Genomic DNA, 18,112 nt, shown 5'->3' on the forward strand with positions numbered 1-18,112 from the left:
AGACGCCATCCAGGAATCAGCTGTGGACTATAAACTTCCAATTGGCTTCGGGCCCTGGTCTTGCCGAAACATGACGTGACTGCTCCCAGTCTCTACAGCTGGGTCAGGGAACCAGATGCTGCTGTTGAATGCCCAATTGCCTGAGTCCACTCCTGGCCACTGACTAACATTCCAGCCTCCCTGGGCCCTGACAAGAGGGTCCTAATTTCATCAGGAAGTAGATACAGAAGAGAGCATGTCTCCTCTATAAAAGGCTGGAATGTTAGGTCAAAAGGAAACCCCCTGGCAGAGGGGACAAAATGGCTACCTATAATGCTTACGGGACTACAAAGGGATGTACCTATTAAAACCAAATAGACCCAAATCTATCAACAGGTAGACTCACTAGCTGAAATAGTTCTACAGTGTGATAGGGCACTCTACCTGCTCTCTGCAGGACAAGGAGGTCATGGTGTGGCTTTAAGAAAAATTTTCTTTCTATGCAAAGCACTTGAAAACCATTAAAGAAAATTGGCAAGGGTTAAACCTAACAGCGGAGAAAAGGTGGCCTTTGCCTCTTCCTCTAGGAGGAATGTTGCTTCTATGTCAACCAGTCAGGTATAATAAAAGACAAAAATCTGACAACTCCAGACAGATCTCCAAAATCATAAGAATCAGCTTAATGCTTCTGGCCAGTGGGTTATTGACTGTCCAGTATGGAATTGGAATTTGCCTTTTCTTTTGTTTTGTTTTTCAAGATAGAATTTCTCTGTGTAGTCCTGGCTGTTCTGGAACTCATTCTGTGGACCAGGTTGGCCTTGAACTCACAGAGATCTGTCTGCCTCTGTTTCCTGAGTGCTGGGATTAAAGGCGTGAGCCACCACCGCTGGGCTAGAATGGTTTTCTCTTTTTAGAGTCTTACTGTATTAGGACCCAGGATCTCTTGCATGCTAAGCAAGCGTTTGCCACTGAACTATATCCCCAGCCCACATATTGCCATTCTTAACTCCTCTTCACCTCTTCTTCCTAGTTCCACTAATTGCACCCTGTCTCATAAACTTCTTGTCTAGACTTCTTCAACAGCAGACTCAAAAGATTTCCCATCAGACATTTAATCACTTGTTACAGGATTTTCAGCCCCTACCCTGATTATAACAAGATAATCAGCCCTAGAGGCCTACAACCCCCATTACACCCAAATGGTGAAAATCAAGCTTGCCCCAAAGACTTTGATACCCCCAAACAACAGAAAGTAATCTAGCAATACCCTTCCGTTGTTGTTTTATTTTTTTTTAAGACAGGATTTCTCTGTGTAGCCCTGGCTGTCCTTGAACTTGCTCTGTAGACCAGGTTGGCCTCAAACTCACAGAGATCCACCTGTTTCTGCCTCCCAAGTGCTGGGATTAAACGCTGCGCCACCACACCTGGCTCTGCTCTACATCCCACCACTGCAGTATTAGGACTGCCGTTGTCATCTGTCACCTGGACCATCTCACCTGCTCCCTGCTCTAAGGTTCTCCACATAGCATCTGGGTCCTTTTGAGACAGAAATCAGAAGATGCAACTTTCTTGATCCCAACCAGCCCCTGAATCCCATCTCAGCGTGCTGCAAACTCCTGGCATGATCCACAGGCATCCTGACTCCTGACAACTTCCCTGACTTCAGCAGCTCTTAGCCCTTCAGTAAACAGCCCCACCCTCCCGGCAGCCCCTGGCTGTCCTTGTTCAGGACCTTGTCCTTCTTCCTCTTGGTCCCTCTGGATGAAATCTCCCAAACAGTCAGAACTTGTCCCTTACTTCATGCCTCTGTTCCAATTTCAACCTGTCACAGGGATTCACTCTTTTGTGTGGCTTTTGTTTTGTTTTGTTTTTGAGACAGGTTTTTACTCTGAGATGCCTGCTGGCCTTCGCCTCTGGGCAGTCCTTCCTGCCACAGCCTCTCCAAGGACTGGGATTACAGGCAGGAGGGACCATGGGCAGTTAGAGGGAGGATTTCCTTTGCATTTATTTATTTTTTACATTTTGCTTATTGACCGTGTGTGCACATATGGGCAGGAGTGCCATGGTGTGTGGTGCTCAGAGGACAGCCTCTGGTATTTGGTTCTTTCCCTCCACCATCGTCAGAGCCAGCAAACACCTTTACCCATGAGGCCACCTCACTGGCCCATTTTCTTTTCTTTTTTTTAAAAGATTATTTGTTTATTATGTCTACAACTTCTGCCTCCGTGCATACCAGAAGAGGACACCAGATCTCTTTATAGATGGCTGTGAGCCACCCTGTGGTTGCTGGGATTGAACTCAGGACCTCTGGAAGAAGAGTCAGTGCTCTTACCGCTGAGCCATCTCTCCAGCCCCCGCTGGCCCATTTTTAAAAGATGATTTTATTAGCATGTATTAGTTATATGTAATAATGAAATATGTAATCATGAAATATGTAAGTATTTTGGTTCCCTCCCACTCCCGGAAATCTTCCTCCTCCTAAATAGTTCCTGGGTGGGGGTCTTTCTTTTCTTTTTTTCTTCTTTTTTTCTTTCAAAACAGTGTGTGTCTCTGGCTGTCCTGAACTCACTTTTGTAGACCAGGCTGGCCTTGAACTCACAGTAGAGAGGCTTTATTAATGACTCTACCTAAAGAAATGCCCTCTCCCACATGCTTCCTAGTGTCCTTTCCTGGTTCTGTTCTGCTTTCTCCATGGCACTCATCTCAATGTCATTGTCACCAATTTCCCAGCCTCTAGAGTCTGTTCTACTTACAAACTAATAATCCAGCTCATTCCTGGATGTTCCCGAAGACAAGCCCTTCCAGGAAGAGATAAAGGATGCGTAGCTTTATTTAATTTATGGGAGCGCTCTGAGCTGGAGATGTCGCTCTCTTGGCAGAGTGCTTGCCTCATAGACACAAAGCCTTTCTCTGGTCCCCAGAATGAAATAAGCAGGGTGTGGGGGCACACACCTACGATCCCAGCACTGGAGGGTGGGGGCAGGAGGATCAGAAGTTCAAGATCATCCTCTATCATGTAGTGATTTTGAGGTCAGCCTGGGCTACAGGAGGCCCTGTCTCTAAAATCAAATCAAGTTAAAAGCAGTAGCTAGTGTTTCTTACAACTCCTAAACTCCACAGTGGGCCATTGTGGATGTTGTGAAGCTAGTAGGCAGCTTTTCTTTTTCTTCCTGAGACAGGGTTTCTCTGTGCAGTCTGCCTATCCTAGAACTCACTGTAGACCAGGCTGGCCTCAAACTCACAGAGCTCCACCTGCCTCTGCCTCCTGAGTGTCAGATTTAAAGGCATGTGTCAACACTGCCTGGTCTAGTGGGTGGCTTTATATTGGCTGGTAAACATGTCTGTCTTCTGCTCAGGAGGAAACATGCATGACCTTATTCCTTCCGATTCATTTCTGCAGATAAACCCTGAGCAAGGACCTGGGCACAAAGCTGTTGGGATCTTGTTTCTTGGCCTATCCAGAAAGAAGCATCCTGAAATGTTCAGGGCATTTGACAGATTGCTTGCTTTCTTCTTCTTCTTCTTCTTCTTCTTCTTCTTCTTCTTCTTCTTCTTCTTCTTCTTCTTCTTCTTCCTCCTCCTCCTCCTCCTCCTCCTCCTCCTCCTCCTCCTCCTCCTCCTCCTCCTCCTCCTCCTCCTCCTCCTCCTCCTTCTTCTTCTTCTTCTTCTTTTCCTCCTCTTCCTCCTTCTCCTCCTCCTCCTCCTTCCCCTCTCCCTCCCCTTTCCCTCCCTCTCCTCCTCCCCCTCCTCCTCCTCCTTCCCCTCCTTCCCCTCCTCCCCCTTTTCCTCCTCCTTTTTCTTTTCTTCATGTTTTTATTTTATGTGCAAGAGTGTTTTGCCTATAAGTGCACCACAGGTATGCAGTACCTGAGGAGGCCAGAAGAGGGCATCAGGTTCCCTTGGAACTGAAGTTATAGCCAGTTGGGAGCTGCCATGTGGGTGTTGGGAATGGAAGCTGGATCTTTTGCAAATCAGCAAGTGTTCTAAACCACTGAGCCATCTCTCTAGCCTGTAGATTGTTTTTGCTTTTGTTTTTTTAAGACAGGGTCTCACAATAAGGCCCCCGTTGTCCTAGAACTCTCTATGTAAGCCAGGTTGGCCTTGAACTCAAAGAGATCTGCCTGCCTTTGCCTCCCCTACTGGGATTAAGGGTATTCACCACTTTACCTAGCCCTAGATTGATTCCTTAACAATACAGTTATTTGTCTATTCTGTCTGTCCAACTAAAGATATAGGAACTCAGCTGGGCAGTGGTGGCGCACGCCTTTAATCCCAGCACTTGGGAGGCAGAGGCAGGTGGATCTCTGTGAGTTCCAGGCCAGCCTGGTCAACAGAGCGAGTTCCAGGACAGGCTCAAAAAACCAAAAAAAAAAAAAAAGCCCCAAAACAAAACAAAAAGCCCTCCCCAAACAAATAAACAACAATAACAAAGAAACCCAAACAACAACAACAATAACAAAAACCCCAGGTATATGAGCTCAGAGACTTTGTCACCTTGTCTGTCCAACACATTCTAAAAGTGGTAAGTGGTGCATTGTAGTTGCTTATAAATACTTGTTGAATGAAGGAACTATCATCCATCCATCCTTCCATCCATCCATTCTCATTAGTACCAGATTGGATGCCTAAGTTTAGGAATACAGATACACAAGACATGTCAGGCCTGTGATGGGAGGCGACAAGGGTGACACCGTACTTAATTTTTATTTTTAAATTTTAAAAAATTTATTCTTTGGTAATTTCATACATGAATACAATGTGTTTAGATAATATTCCCCAACACTGATTCCACCTTCTCTTTTACCCAGACCTGACCCGCCCATCCGTTTTCTAACTTCCTCTTCTCTTTTTTTAAATTTTTTCCAATTTTTTTTACTGAGCTATATATTTTTCTCTGCTCCCCTCTTTTCCTCCTCCCTCCCTTTCTACTCTCTCCATGATCCCCATGCTCCCAGGAGAGCTTGTCTTTCTCTACTTCCCATGTAGATTAGAGACCCTGTGCTTGTTATGACTTCCGAGGAGCCTCCTTGACCAACCTAAATCCTTACTGTACACTGAACTTGTTCTACTTAGAAAGAGAAGGAACTCAAAGGCTTCCTGGAGCTGCTGTTCCCCACACAGGCAGCGCTTTGATTCTAACGGCCTAGAGTTCAAGGGGCTCCCCGAAAATCAGACATTAACAGGAACTATTAAGAAAAAAGTAAAGCAGGCGAGGGGGTGATGGATGAGAGGAAGTTACTTTGGACCAAGGGAGGCCTCACGAGGAAGATGCTGGGGCCCATTCCCGTCTCCTAGAGGGAGGAACCAATAGAGGATAAAAAGCTTCTGCAGAAAACCTTGAAATGCAGAGACCCCAGTGGGGAGCCCTGCTGAGAACCCGAGATCACAGAGGCCTGGGGCCAGAGCAAGTGAGGAGGGGAGGAGATGCGGCTCAGGTGATGTCCCCTTCCAGTCGCAGGCCGTGCAAAGACTTTGGCTTTTGGTCTGGGCTTTTCAGCGGGTTCCGGGATGAGTTAATCAACAGGTGCTCACCTTAGCAAGGCCAGCGCTGGGCATAGGGCACTCAGAGGGCATTCAGTCTCAGGGGGTCATCAGCAAAAACAGCAGCAGTGCCAACATGGACAGTCACCAGGGAGCAGCTGGGAGCCGAGCAAAGGTATGAGATAAACGTGCATTAAATGTCCCATGGGAACCCAAACACACCACACTCCATTGGAGAGATATGATTGCTGGCTGAGGGGCCAACGGAGAGTTGGAACCTGTCAATGTGGGCATTGGCATAGAAGATAGTTGTATGTGCGCTCTATACTGTGATGAAGGGTCAGGACTAACAGGAAGGCTAGGCCCAGGCCTCAAGGGTTTTATCTCATGAATACTTACAGACAGTCAACATCTGAGTCACCATTTCTTTATTTTTTTTAGATTTATTTATTATGTATGCAGTGTTCTATTTGCATGTAAACTTGCACACCAGAAGAGGGCGCCAGATCTCATTACAGATGGTTGTGAGCCACCATATGGTTGCTGGGAATTGAACTCAGGACCTCTGGAAGAATAGCCAGTGCTCTTAACCTCTGAGCCATCTCTCCAGCCCTTTTCTTTCTTTCTTTCTTTCTTTCTTTCTTTCTTTCTTTCTTTCTTTCTTTCTTTCTTTCTTCCTTCCTTCCTTCCTTCCTTTCTTTCTTTCTTCTTTCTTTCTTTTTTTTTTTTGGCAAGATTTCTCTGTGTAGCCCTGGCTGGAACTCACTCTGTAGACCAGGCTGACCTCAAACTCACAAAGATCCTCCTGCCTCTGCTGGGATAAAAAGTGTGCACCATCATTGCCCCGCTAACATTTTTCTGAAGACTGACTTCCGTGAGGCCCTGGTGGGATACCTATGACAGATGGGGGAATCTGAGTGTTGAGGTCCAGAGATCTTACCCTTTAATAGAAGTCACCGGCTTTACCTCTGTTACACACGAGGTTCCCATGGGGCTTTTCTATGACTAAAAGAATTAGTGGCTGTGCTAGTTTAAGTAGGTATGCCCCCCACCCCAAGACTCATGTCTGAATGCTTGGCCCATAGGGAGTGGCATTGTTAGGAAGTGAGGTCTTGTTGGAGTAGGTATGGCCTTGTTGGAGGAAATGTGTCACGATGGAGACGGGCTTTGAGGTCTCATTTGCTCAAGCTATGCCCAATGTGGTACACAGTCTCTCCTGCTACCTGTGGATCCAGGTGTAGCATTCTCAGCTCCTTCTCCTGCCGCCGTGATAATGGACCAACTTCTGAAACCATAAGGCAGCCCCAATTAGATGTTTTCCTTTATAAGAGTTGCTGCGGGGGCTGGAGAGATGGCTCAGTGGTTAAGAGCACTGACTGCTCTTCCAGAGGTTCTGAGTTCAATTCCCTGCAACCACATAATGTCTCACAACCATCTGTAATGAGATCTGGTGCCCTTTTCTGGCCTGCAAGGATACATTCAGGCAGAACACTGTATACATTAAGAAAAAAAAAAAAGAATTGCTGTGGTCATGGTGTCCCTTCACAGCAATAGAAACCCTAACTAAGGCAGTGGCTAAAACAATACCTACAGACCATTTATCACACTTCACATATTTGTTGAGACATGATTGGCACATATGAAGCTACTACACATGCTGAGAACAGGTGGTTCAAGCCTTTAATCCCAGCACTTGGGAGGAAGAGTCAGGTAGATCAAGGCCGGGTGGTCTACGTAGTGAGTTCCAGGATAGGCAGAGCTACATAGCGAAGTTCTCTAAAGAAAAAAAAAAAGAAGTTATTATGCAAATCAGGTTTGGTGATGCAGAGTTCACACATTAACACATGAGAGGTTCTAGGTTCCATATCTGGCATTAAAGAAAGAGAAACTGGCCCGTGAGATGGCCCAGCAGGTCAGGGTACTTGCTGCCTCAAACCCCATGACCTGAGTTCAATTCCTGGAACCCACATGGTAGAAGAGAACTGATAGCTGTTTTCTGACCTCCATACCCAGACCACAGCAGAACACACAGATAAAAGCATGACACACAATGAACGCAATAATTAAAAAAACAATCTATAGGTATAATAGGTGTATTTTACTCAAAAGTATAGTTTCCCTAGCGTACTTGAAGTTTAAAAACCCCCTGGAACCTCAACTCACTCTTCCTTAACCCACATAGATTGGGAAGGACCCATTTCACTTCAGAGCTCTCAGGTAGCATGGTGGCATGCTAGGGCACTGAAGGCCCCAAAGCCACCTTACCCAGAGCCTTCTTCCACTTCTGTGCATCCTTAGGTTTCTGGGAACACATTCTGGGGAACTGGGTCCTCTACACATCTTCTGTAACTTCTGGGACCTTGGGGCTGGTCTATCCTTTTGAGACAACAGCCATTGCTGTTCATAGAATGTGCACTGGATGAACATCTCGCAGATTACAGGATCAATCTAGAGCCCCCAGGGGGGAGAATCCAGGCTTAAAGCTTGGCTTTTAAACCCCCAACCCTCTCCCATGACTTCAAATCCATCAGCTTCACTTCTCTGATCCTGGGCTGTTTCGTGGTCAAGCAGGCCAACACCGGCCAGCAGGAGGACTGAGTAGGGATGCTAGTGCCTGGTGAGAAGATAAGGCGTGCGTGTGTGCGTGCATGCGTGTGTGTGTGTGTGTGTGTGTGTGTGTGTGTGTGTGTGTGTGTAGCTGTCAGAGCAGCCCGGAAAGCAGGCTAGTGTGCTTCCCTAGAAAACTGCTGTTGTTCCACCTTGTGACCTTAGATGAATATCAAATGGGTTCATAGAAATGAAGGACAGAAAACAGTGTTTAGCCAGGAGCAAGAGATCACTGAAACAGCCCACCCTGGCCCTCAGTCTCAGTTCTGGGTCATCCCTTTATAACATGGAACCCTCATTAGCTCTGCCTGTTACTATTGGTGTGTTTTTGTCCACCTGACAGAGACCCTAGTCTGTCTTGGGTTCCCTCCTCTCTGCCTGCCATCCTTGGGACCTAGTTCCTGCTAGGTAACTTTCATCCCTCCCTGAATTCTGCCCTCCCTGTCATCTGCTGAACCACGTGTACAGTGGAGGGATCCAGAAAAGCTGGTTGCCAGGGCAACAGAAGATAAAGCCCTTGCACTGTCTGGCTGCTGATTGGCTGAGACAGGTCCCACCTCCTGCCATCCTGAATGTGGGGGTGCAGAGGAAAGGGTCTTTGATGGCAAGGAGAGGTACCAGGGTGCCAAGCGGGCTCAGGATTGTTGCCTTTTGGCCGACTCAGAGGCCTTCAGACCAGAGGAGCTCCATCTCCCGTGGGAGTATTGGCCTGTCACTCCCTGCCTCTAGCTAGCACAGCGGCCACAGATGGCAGCGTCTCTGGGGACAGCAGCTGCGACTGAGTCTACAGGCCAACCCTGAGCCGCTCAGGCTGAGGCAGTGCACTCTGTGCAGAGTGCAGACCAGGCGTCTGCGGGTATGAGGTGAGTCTGCAGGCATGCTGGGGACACTGAGTGTAGCTGGCAGCTTGGGGACAGGGAGTGGGGCTCTGTAACCTTTACAGAACCTGGGCTGAAACAGTCTTGGCTATTTTCTTAGCGATTGTCTGGCAACCCTCACCCCCATCCTGCCACTGTGCACAGGGAACCCTGCAGCCTGTAGAGGGTGAGGGGTGGTCCAAGGTCACAGAGAGAGATCGTGGGTGTTTTCCTTGTCATTTACGTCAGTCCCCTGAGAAATCAGGAAAGGGTCTAGGAGTCCTCTGCTGCCCTAGAATGAATGGATTTTTGTCTAGAGTATTGGAAAGGCAGGGGGACCCCAAGCTCTGCAAGTGAAATAGATAGATACCGCTTTGCCCCAGACTGTCGTTTTCAGACCGAAGTTTGGTTCTGTCCTGGGGCCCCTCTCTCCCCCTCCCACCGCAGCCTCCCCACCCAGCAATTCTGAATGCTTTATTTGGCTCTCCAGAAAGGATGGTGTATAGGAGGAGGCTGAACCCTGCCCCGTCTCCACCTCTGCTGCTCTAGTCCTGATTCAAGACCATGACTGCCCTTTAATAAGTCCCTCCAGAAATAGGGCACCTTAGTTGTCAGCTGTATTTCAGGATAGCCAATGGAGACCCTGGGGAAGGGGAGAGACAGGTAGACACATGACCAGGAAGCAGCATCTCTCTCTCTCTCTGAAGATGACAGGTCACCTGAGACTAGGGGACACAGGAGGAACTGGAGTTTGGAAGTCAGAATAATGACGTTTCTCCTCAGCCTGCTCTGGAGGTGATTCTGCCCACTCTCCTGCCCCGCTCGCCACCAAAAGCCAGGGTGGCTCATGTCCTCACACTTGGGAAGTTTCTTCCTGTCGCAGAGGACTCGAGCCTCGGGTCATCACTGGGAATGAGCTCTGCCACTTCTCAGTTGAGTAATCCTTTGCAAAGTGCCTTGTCTAGGCGTCTGTTTGTCCTCTGTCTACAGACAGTGACACCCAGCCAATATGCCCTGGCTAAGCCTGTGAAAATGCTAGACTCTGCCGGGTATGCAGAAGGGGGGGGGGGTCCTCAGACCCTGCTTTCCTAGACCTAAGGAAGGTTTAGGGGTGGGGTAAACGGACCCTGCATTTTTCCATCCCTGAAGAAAGCCATTGGTGATGGGACTTTTGAAGTATAAATGGAAGTTTGCCCAGTAATTAAGAATTCAGAGAACTAAGGAAGACCAAAGCAGCCGTGAAGGTGGGGACTGCACAGCAGCGGGTGACTGGCACTGGGTTCCGTGAGAGCGCACAGCGTGGGACTTGAGGTAGGGAGGCTGAGCAGAGCACAGACGGTGGTTGCATTTGTTTCTTTTCTATTGCTGTGACAAATGCCACCAGCAAGGAAACTCGGAGAGTAAGTTGGGCTTATGGTTTCAGGGGGCCGGAGATCGTGATGGTGGAATACAGGTGTGATGGCGGGAACAGCCGAGGGCTCCCGTTTTTATCCACAAGCAGGAGGCGGGGGGGGGGAGGGAGAGAGAGAGAGAAGCAGAGACAGAGAGAGAGAGAACACGAGTGAGATAATTGGGATTAGTTTTTGAAAACTCAAAGTTCATCTTTAATGACACACCCCCTCCAACAAGGCCACACCTCCTAATCCTTCCCAGACAATTCCACCAACTGGGGACCAAGTGTTGTAACATAGGTGCCTGTGGGGACCATTCTCATCCAAGGTACCACCAGGACAGAGTCTGAGCAATCTGGGTTCACATGACTTTTGTGAAGCACTTGATATGTTCCCGTCCATGTTCCTGCTTTCTCCTTCTGTAGCTCATTCAAAGCAACAGTTGTCTGGCTGAGATGGCTGTGTGAAGCCCCAGGTTCGATTCCCAGTACTGCATAAACCAGGCATAGTGTCAAACTCTTGTAATCCCAGCACTAGGGGGGCGAAGGCAGGAGGACCAGAAGTTCAAGGTTATCGTCAACTACATAGTGAATTTGAGGCCAGCCTGGACTATATGAGATCCTGTTTCCAAAAAAAAAAAATTTTTTTGGTTTGTTTTTGAGACAGGGTTTCTCTGTGTAGTTTTGGAGCCTGTCCTGGAACTCACTCTGTAGACCAGGCTGGCCTTGAAGTCCTGGCTGCCCTCAAACTCAGAGATTTGCCTGCCTCTGCCTCTGGAGTGCTGGGATTATAGGCGTGTGCCACCTACCTGGCTAAAACCTTTTTTTTCCCTTCTCTTTTCTTTTGTAAATGGGGCTGGTGAGATGGCTCAACAGTTTGAGTCACTTCCTGCTTTGCCTGGCAACCTGAGTTTAATCTCCCAGACCCACACACCCATACGGATTGATTCAACAACTGAGAGTTATCCTCCTACCTCCACACTCATGCTATCACACGCGTGCACACACATACATGAGAAATAAAATGTTTAAGTTTAATTTACAGTGTACTTAGGAACTGGGGCCTGTTTTGATTTCTTTTTTCAGACAAGGCAGCTGAAGGTCAGTGTATATAAACAACATTGTAGCGCCTATACACGGCAGGCATGGGTATGGGAAATCTTACATACACTGACCCACTGAGCAGCCCTTTTCTCCATTTACAGCCAAACACGCTCTGATCTTACCCAAGCTTTATAGTGCTAGCGACCGTGGCCTCATAATTACAAAACTGGGCTGTGCAGGCGCTATTGATACCAGGCCGGGCGCCCTGGGGATGGGTGTTTGCGCACCGAATTTTCACCAGTTCACACTTTGCCTGATATAGCTTTGGCCCCAGTCATTCTTGCATGTGTGCGTGGGTGGGCGGGGTGTCAGCAAGCCGCAAAAGGCAGGGTTCAGCCAGGCTTCGGGGTGCAGGGAGACCAGAGGTTCCCCCTACCTGTCCTCTTGCAGAGAGTGCACAAGGATTAATGAATGCTCACCATGACCTGTGCTGGGGTTGGACCAGTTTCCCCTTCCATCCCAGGAAGTGGCGGCCCAGACTTAGGCAACATGTACAGCGGCCCAGACTCTGGAGCCAGCGCAGCTGTAAAAATTTCTTGACGAATGAGTAGGAGCTGAGTGTTCTCATGTGAAGGGGACCCAGCTCGGTGCCTGTGGAAAGGCCGCTGAGTCACCCTGACGTCTTGGTCAGGCACAGTCTCCCACTACCCTAGGCAGTCTCCCTATCTGTAATACGATGCTGGCAGGCTCTCGGGTCTCTCTCTGGGTGGGCACTACCGAGGAGCCGTCTCCTGTCCTCATGACTGTGTCTTGGCAGCCAAAGCCGCCGCGATGCCGCACTTCCTGGACTGGTTCGTGCCTGTCTACCTGGTCATCTCCGTCCTCATCCTGGTGGGCTTTGGAGCTTGCATCTACTACTTCGAGCCTGGCCTGCAGGAGGCGCACAAGTGGCGCATGAAGCGCCCCCTGGTGGATCGTGATCTCCGTAAGACGCTGATGGTGCGGGACAACCTGGCTTTCGGAGGTCCGGAAGCCTGAGCCAGAGGACAATCCCTTGATCTTTCCATCCATGCATCTGTAGCCCAGTAGAGGCCCTTGCTGTTCAGGGAGGCCCGCCCCTTGTGTAAACATCAGGCACTCAAATACCTTATTTGCTGCTCCGGGCTCAAAATCATGCCTTGCCTTCCTAGCTCTGGGGACATCCTCCACTGGCCCTCAGTGCTGTCCAGCCCTCTTCCCCTCCGCTGAATTCCCAATTGCTTTCAGCTCCGATCTCTGCCTCTCAGCTGCGCCTCGCAGCTGCCCCAGGAGAAGCCTTTCATCAGAAGGATGAAAGTTCAGACCAGCCCCGCCCACCTGGGTGAGCTCAGGCTTAGAATGAGTGACAGTGTATGGTGGGAGTGCGCAGAAGGGCAGGACTTTGGAAAGTGTGTGTGTGTGTGTGTGTGTGTGTGTGTGTGTGTGTGTGTGTGTGTGTGTGAGAGAGAGAGAGAGAGAGAGAGAGAGAGAGAGAGAGAGAGAGAGAGAGAGAGAGAGAGAGAGAGAGAGAGAGAGAATATGGGGGCCCTGGCAGAGGAAGCAGTGATGGGCGTGGAGTGGGCTCTACGCAGCACGCAGCAGTGGGAGGTCTGTCCACAGCAGGTTCCAGCGCCTTCCTTCTGCTGGAGTCTTCCACCCTTCCCCTAGGCTGAGGTGGACCACAGGAGCCCCTGCCCATGCTCCCTCTCTGTCCCATGCTGCACTTCCGGGACTGAGCCTAGCCTCACCTGCCCACCCTGGAAGCTCCTCCTGTGTAGAGACATTACTTGACTTTGTGGCACAACTGGGCAGACTTCATCTCTCTCTTCCGCTGTGGCTTCCATCTTCATCTCTTCAAATCTAATAAAGGTTTCATGGCTCCCTCTGCAGGACTGTTCTTTCTCAAAAGCAGGATTGTGCTCATCTGGATACTCGGGAAAAACACAACAGCTTGGTGGTCCCCACACTGGTGATGGGAACACCAAACCTCAGGAAAGGTGAGCAGAGATTCTCAATCGAAAGCATGGACCATTGTTGGCCGGAGGCAGGGGAGTGTCCTGTGACTGCAGGAAGATGTTCAACATCTGGAATTTCTACCCACGAGAAGCCAGCAGCATCAACTGTTTCTCCTACCAGGATAATCACAATGTTTTATTTTACATCCTCAAACTTGCTTTGTTTTGTTTTAGACAGGGTCTCGTGTAGCCCAGGTTGGCCTCAAACTGTGTAAGCACAAGGACCTGAGCTTGGGTCCTTAGCACCCATGTAAAATCTGGGTACAGTGGCATGCATCTGTCTCCCTAGCACTGGGTGGTGGAGGTTGGGGGAGCAAGGGAATCCTGGGGCTTCCTGGCCAGCCAACATCACTAACATGCTTAGCTCTAGATACAGTGAAAGGCCCTCTCTCAAAAACAATAAGGTAGAGAGGGTTGTTGACCTGATACTGACCTCTGGCCCCTACATGTGCTTGCATGGGTGTGCACATCTGCTGTACACACACACACACACACACACACACACACACCATGCACATGTACTTACAAAGCAAACAAGGTGGATGGCTTCTGAGGAATGGCCCATGAGGGTGACCACCAGGTCCATATGCACACATGTACACATTACACACACACACCATGCACACGTACTTACAAAGCAAACAAGGTGGATGGCTTCTGAGGAATGATCCACGAGGGTGATCACCAGATCCATGTGCACACATGTATATGTACACACACACACACACACACACACACACACACACCTACAAAATGACTGTGCACACAAACACAAAGTAAATTTCTGGATGATCAAACACTGTCTTAAAGATTTGTTTGTATTTATCTGTGTGTTTTGTACATGCATGCCACATGTGTGCAGGTACCCTCAGAGGCCAGAAGAGGACATCGGATCCCCTGGAGCTAGAGTTACAGGTGGTTGTGGGCCACCTGGTCTGGATGTTGGGAGCCACACTTGAGTCCTCTGGAAGAGCTTGAGCCAGCTCTCCAGCTGCGACTGATTAGACATGTTAACTGGAATCCCCGGAGTAGAGGACAGTCTAGGAGATAAAATTAGTTACCAAAATGCCAGACAACAGGGTCCTAAAGCAGGAGGCTGTCCAGAGCTGGCTTGGTGGCCATTTCCATTCAGGAACCCGAGCTTCCTTTAGTTGATTTGCCACACCTGGGATGTTGCCTGCTCAGTGTGAACTGGTTCCCATGCATCCTGAGTAGCTAAGCAGCCGAGAGATGGGGAGGGGTGATGTTCCCCGAAGGGATGCTCACTCGGACGATGGTATCTATTCATCTCCTTTGCTTGGTATTTAATCATACGGCTATCTTAGCTGCAAGGGAGGCTGGGGATGCAGCCTTGACTTGGGTGACTGTGTTCTAATTAAAAAGCCCATCTAGGGCTGGGAGTGGTAGAACACACCTTTAATCCCAGCACTCAGGAGACAGAGGCAGGATAACTGTAAACTTCAGGGCAGAGCCGGGGCTACACAGGGAGACCCTGTCTTAAAAAAAACCAAAAACAACAACAAAAAAAAAAACAAAACCTAAACCAAAACAAAACAAACTTTAAGGAAATATGGGGCTAGAGAGAAAGCTCATTAAGAGCAGTTGTTCCTCTGGCAGAGTACCTGGGTTCAGTTCCCAGCACCTACACAGTATGGCTCATAACTGTCTGTAACACCAGTTTCAGGGAATCTGACACTCTCTTCTGAACTCTGAGGGTACCAGACATACATATGATACATATACATCCATTTAGGCAAAACACACATAAAAATAAAATAAATAACTCTTAAAGCAAAAGTTCACCTTGAACAAGTAAAATGGCTCGGGGGTAAAAGGTACCTACTTCCAAGCACAACAAATTGAGTTTGATCTCCATGGTGGAAAACTGGCTTCTGCTGGTTGTCCTTGGGCCCATCTGTACCTCATCCCTGCCCCAACCTCTTGACCCCAGATCAGGCCTTGTGCCCTGTCTTGGGAGGCAGGAAGGGGAAAAGAAGCCATTTTCAACTTGAGACACTGGGTTGTTATTTATCCATAGCCCTAACCCAGGAACAGCATGAGCTGATTGGCAGAACTGGTTCTAGAGTGAGCTTGATGGACACCTCAAAGCCACATTCTGGCAAAGCTTGCATCCTCCTATCTCCAAGGATGGCCTTCACTGCCTTCTGCCTCACTCAGCAGCTCCGAGCGATTTCCCACCTTCCTTTGCACATCAGATGAGTGGCCAGAACTGTCTCCTCCCTTCTGAAGACTTCCAGGAGTAGGTGGAGACTAAACAGGATGGCTGAAAGAGACTCTAGACTCAACTTGCCTGGGGTAAGAACTTCAGGGTGTCACTAGGACTCTCTCTCTCCATCCTGGAACCTTCCTTCCTTCTTTCCTTCCTTCCTTCCTTTCTTTTTTTCTTTCTTTCTTTTTCTTCCTTCTTGCATAGGTTTCATGTCTCTATGGCTGCCAGGTGCTCTTTCCAGTTCCCTATTCCAGGCTTATACAACTTTCAGCACCTTGATGTCTTAAAAAAATTTACCAAGCTTGGCAGTGGTGGCGCTCACCTTTAGTCCCAACACTTGGGAAGCAGAGGCAGGTAGATCTCTTTGAGTTCAAGGCCATTCTAGTCTGAGGAGCAAGTTTCAAAGAAGCCAAGGCTGTGCAGAGAAACCCTGTCTTGAAAAACAAACAAATTATTTATTTTAATTCTATGTATGGACGTGTTTTGCTTGCAGGCATGTAATGTATGTGTACCTCATGTGTGCAGGGTCTGCAGAGGCCAGGAGAGGGTGTCTGGAGTTACAGAGGCTGTGGAACCACCAAGTGGATGCTGGAAACCAAACGTGGGTCCTCTGCAATAGCAGCAAGTGCTCTTAACCACTGAGCCATCTCTCCAGCCCCAGCACCTTGATTTCAAAGAGCAAGTCTCAGTAAGCAGCACGCTAGTGAATCCATAACCCATCACTTCCTTGTAGTGTACCCAATAAGGACTCTTCCAGAAATAAAGACAAGAAAAAAGAGGAGGAACATAAGGAGGTCAGTTAAAGGTGAGAAGGTTCAGAAGATAGGCTCTTATTGACCCCTAAAGCCTGTGAGCTCTGGTTGGGGTTCTCTGATTGGCCAGACAGCTCTGAACTGATCCTATAGTTGGAAGGTGATGGTGACTAAGGAAGGGGAAGGAGAAGAATGAGGTTATTATTTTACAGAGAGGAAACAAGCTTGCAGAACGGAAGGCTCATTTAGGGTCACCCAATCTTATTGCCACTTGGGTTAGGGTCTAGAAGTCTGAGGGTGGGTGTGTGGATAGCAATCTCTAGAGTTTGGTGAACCTGCAAGTTAGGGGTCTGAGTGTGTGCTGTTGGCAGGCAGGGTATGGCAGAGAGGTCAGCAGGGGATTGGGCTCTATGTGGACCCGCCAGAGGGTAGAGTTCTTCCTGTGTTTTTCATATCACCTCACAAAATCATGGGGGCCAGTTCCCTCACTGGGAACACAGCCCTGTGTGGCCTCAGTTTTTTCTGCAACGCCAGGCCCTTGTGTATTCGGTGACTCCTTCCCTGCAGGTGTCAGGTTTCACAAGTCACTTGTGACATTTTTCTTTTGGTGCTAATCTAAATGGCAAGAGGTGTGAAGCCAAGACCAGAAGCTCAGTGTGGAGCTGTTATTATCGGAAATCTTCCCCAGCCATGTTCCGAGGCAGGGGCTGCAAAGGGCCCAAGCAGAACCATGTGATGGCTTCTGGGGCAGAAAGCTGCCTCCCCCAGCTTGGGTAGGAAAGGGAAGGCAACAGAGGGTATTGTGAGCTCCGCACTGATGCTGGAGAATTGTCTGTATTTTGTCAATCATGTTATAAATAAATGCTGATTGGCCAGGCAGGAAATATAGGCAGGAAAACCAAACAAAAAGTAAAAATGATGTTTCTCTCCATTTAGTTTGGTGTTGGCTGTTGGCTTGCTGTATATTGCCTTTATTATGTTTAGGTATGTTCCTTGTATCCCTGCTCTCTCAAAGACCTTTGTCATGAAGGGGTGTTGGATTTTATCAAAGGCTTTTTCAGCATCTAATGAGATGATCGTGTGGTTTTTTTCTTTCTGTTTGTTTACAGGGTGGATTACATCTCCCCAGGTTTTAAATGGAAGTCTCTCTCCCTTTAAGGCCTGCCATGCTGTGTTTCCCTCCCCTCCCTGTTAATGCTCTCCTACTTCAAGGTCTGGTGGTTCAGCCCCCACAGTGATGAGGCTCTCTCCTAATGAAGCTCATTCTGGGGAGCCACCGCTCTTAATAAACCCATGTTTCTTTTGTTATACAAGCTATATGACATCACTTATGTCTTATGAGAGACTCAATATGATGTCACCTGTTCATATGTCATAAAGCATTTGTCTTGAAAAGCTTATCTCTACTATAATACTGTTATTATTGTCCTTGGGCTTCCTGGCAGCCAGAGTGAAAAGAGAAACACAGGAAGTCTTCTTCTTATTTAGACAACGGAGGGAGTGACTCTCCACAAAAGGTGTGTTTTCTCCCTCTAAACGGTGCAAAGCTCTGTTCTTGCTGGGCTAGGAAGCAGCAGAGCCAACTGTACCCTCAGCATTTCTTTCGGGGTGAGGAGGTGTGCTGACCTCCAGCCATAGGCCGGGACTGGTGGAGGCAGCTTTTCCAGTCGCCTGGGCATGACAACAGGAAAACCAACAAAACTGGGGATCGAAGTGTCATACATAGCCTTAGACAAGTT

The 18,112-nt window shown here is 48.5% G+C and overlaps 1 protein-coding gene across 1 annotated transcript; it reads left to right on the forward strand.

Annotated features, from left to right (window-relative positions):
- The first annotated feature begins 8,649 nt into the window (after positions 1-8,649).
- Smim45 (small integral membrane protein 45) lies at positions 8,650-13,261 on the forward strand. The gene is made up of 2 exons (XM_075960112.1): positions 8,650-8,930; positions 12,176-13,261. Exon 2 carries the CDS (start codon positions 12,190-12,192, stop codon positions 12,394-12,396), a length of 207 nt encoding a protein of 68 aa, XP_075816227.1. The 5' UTR covers positions 8,650-8,930; positions 12,176-12,189; the 3' UTR covers positions 12,397-13,261.
- Positions 13,262-18,112: the final 4,851 nt, after the last annotated feature.

This window comes from Microtus pennsylvanicus, chromosome 2 (assembly GCF_037038515.1).
Source record: "Microtus pennsylvanicus isolate mMicPen1 chromosome 2, mMicPen1.hap1, whole genome shotgun sequence".
NCBI lineage: Eukaryota > Metazoa > Chordata > Mammalia > Rodentia > Cricetidae > Microtus > Microtus pennsylvanicus.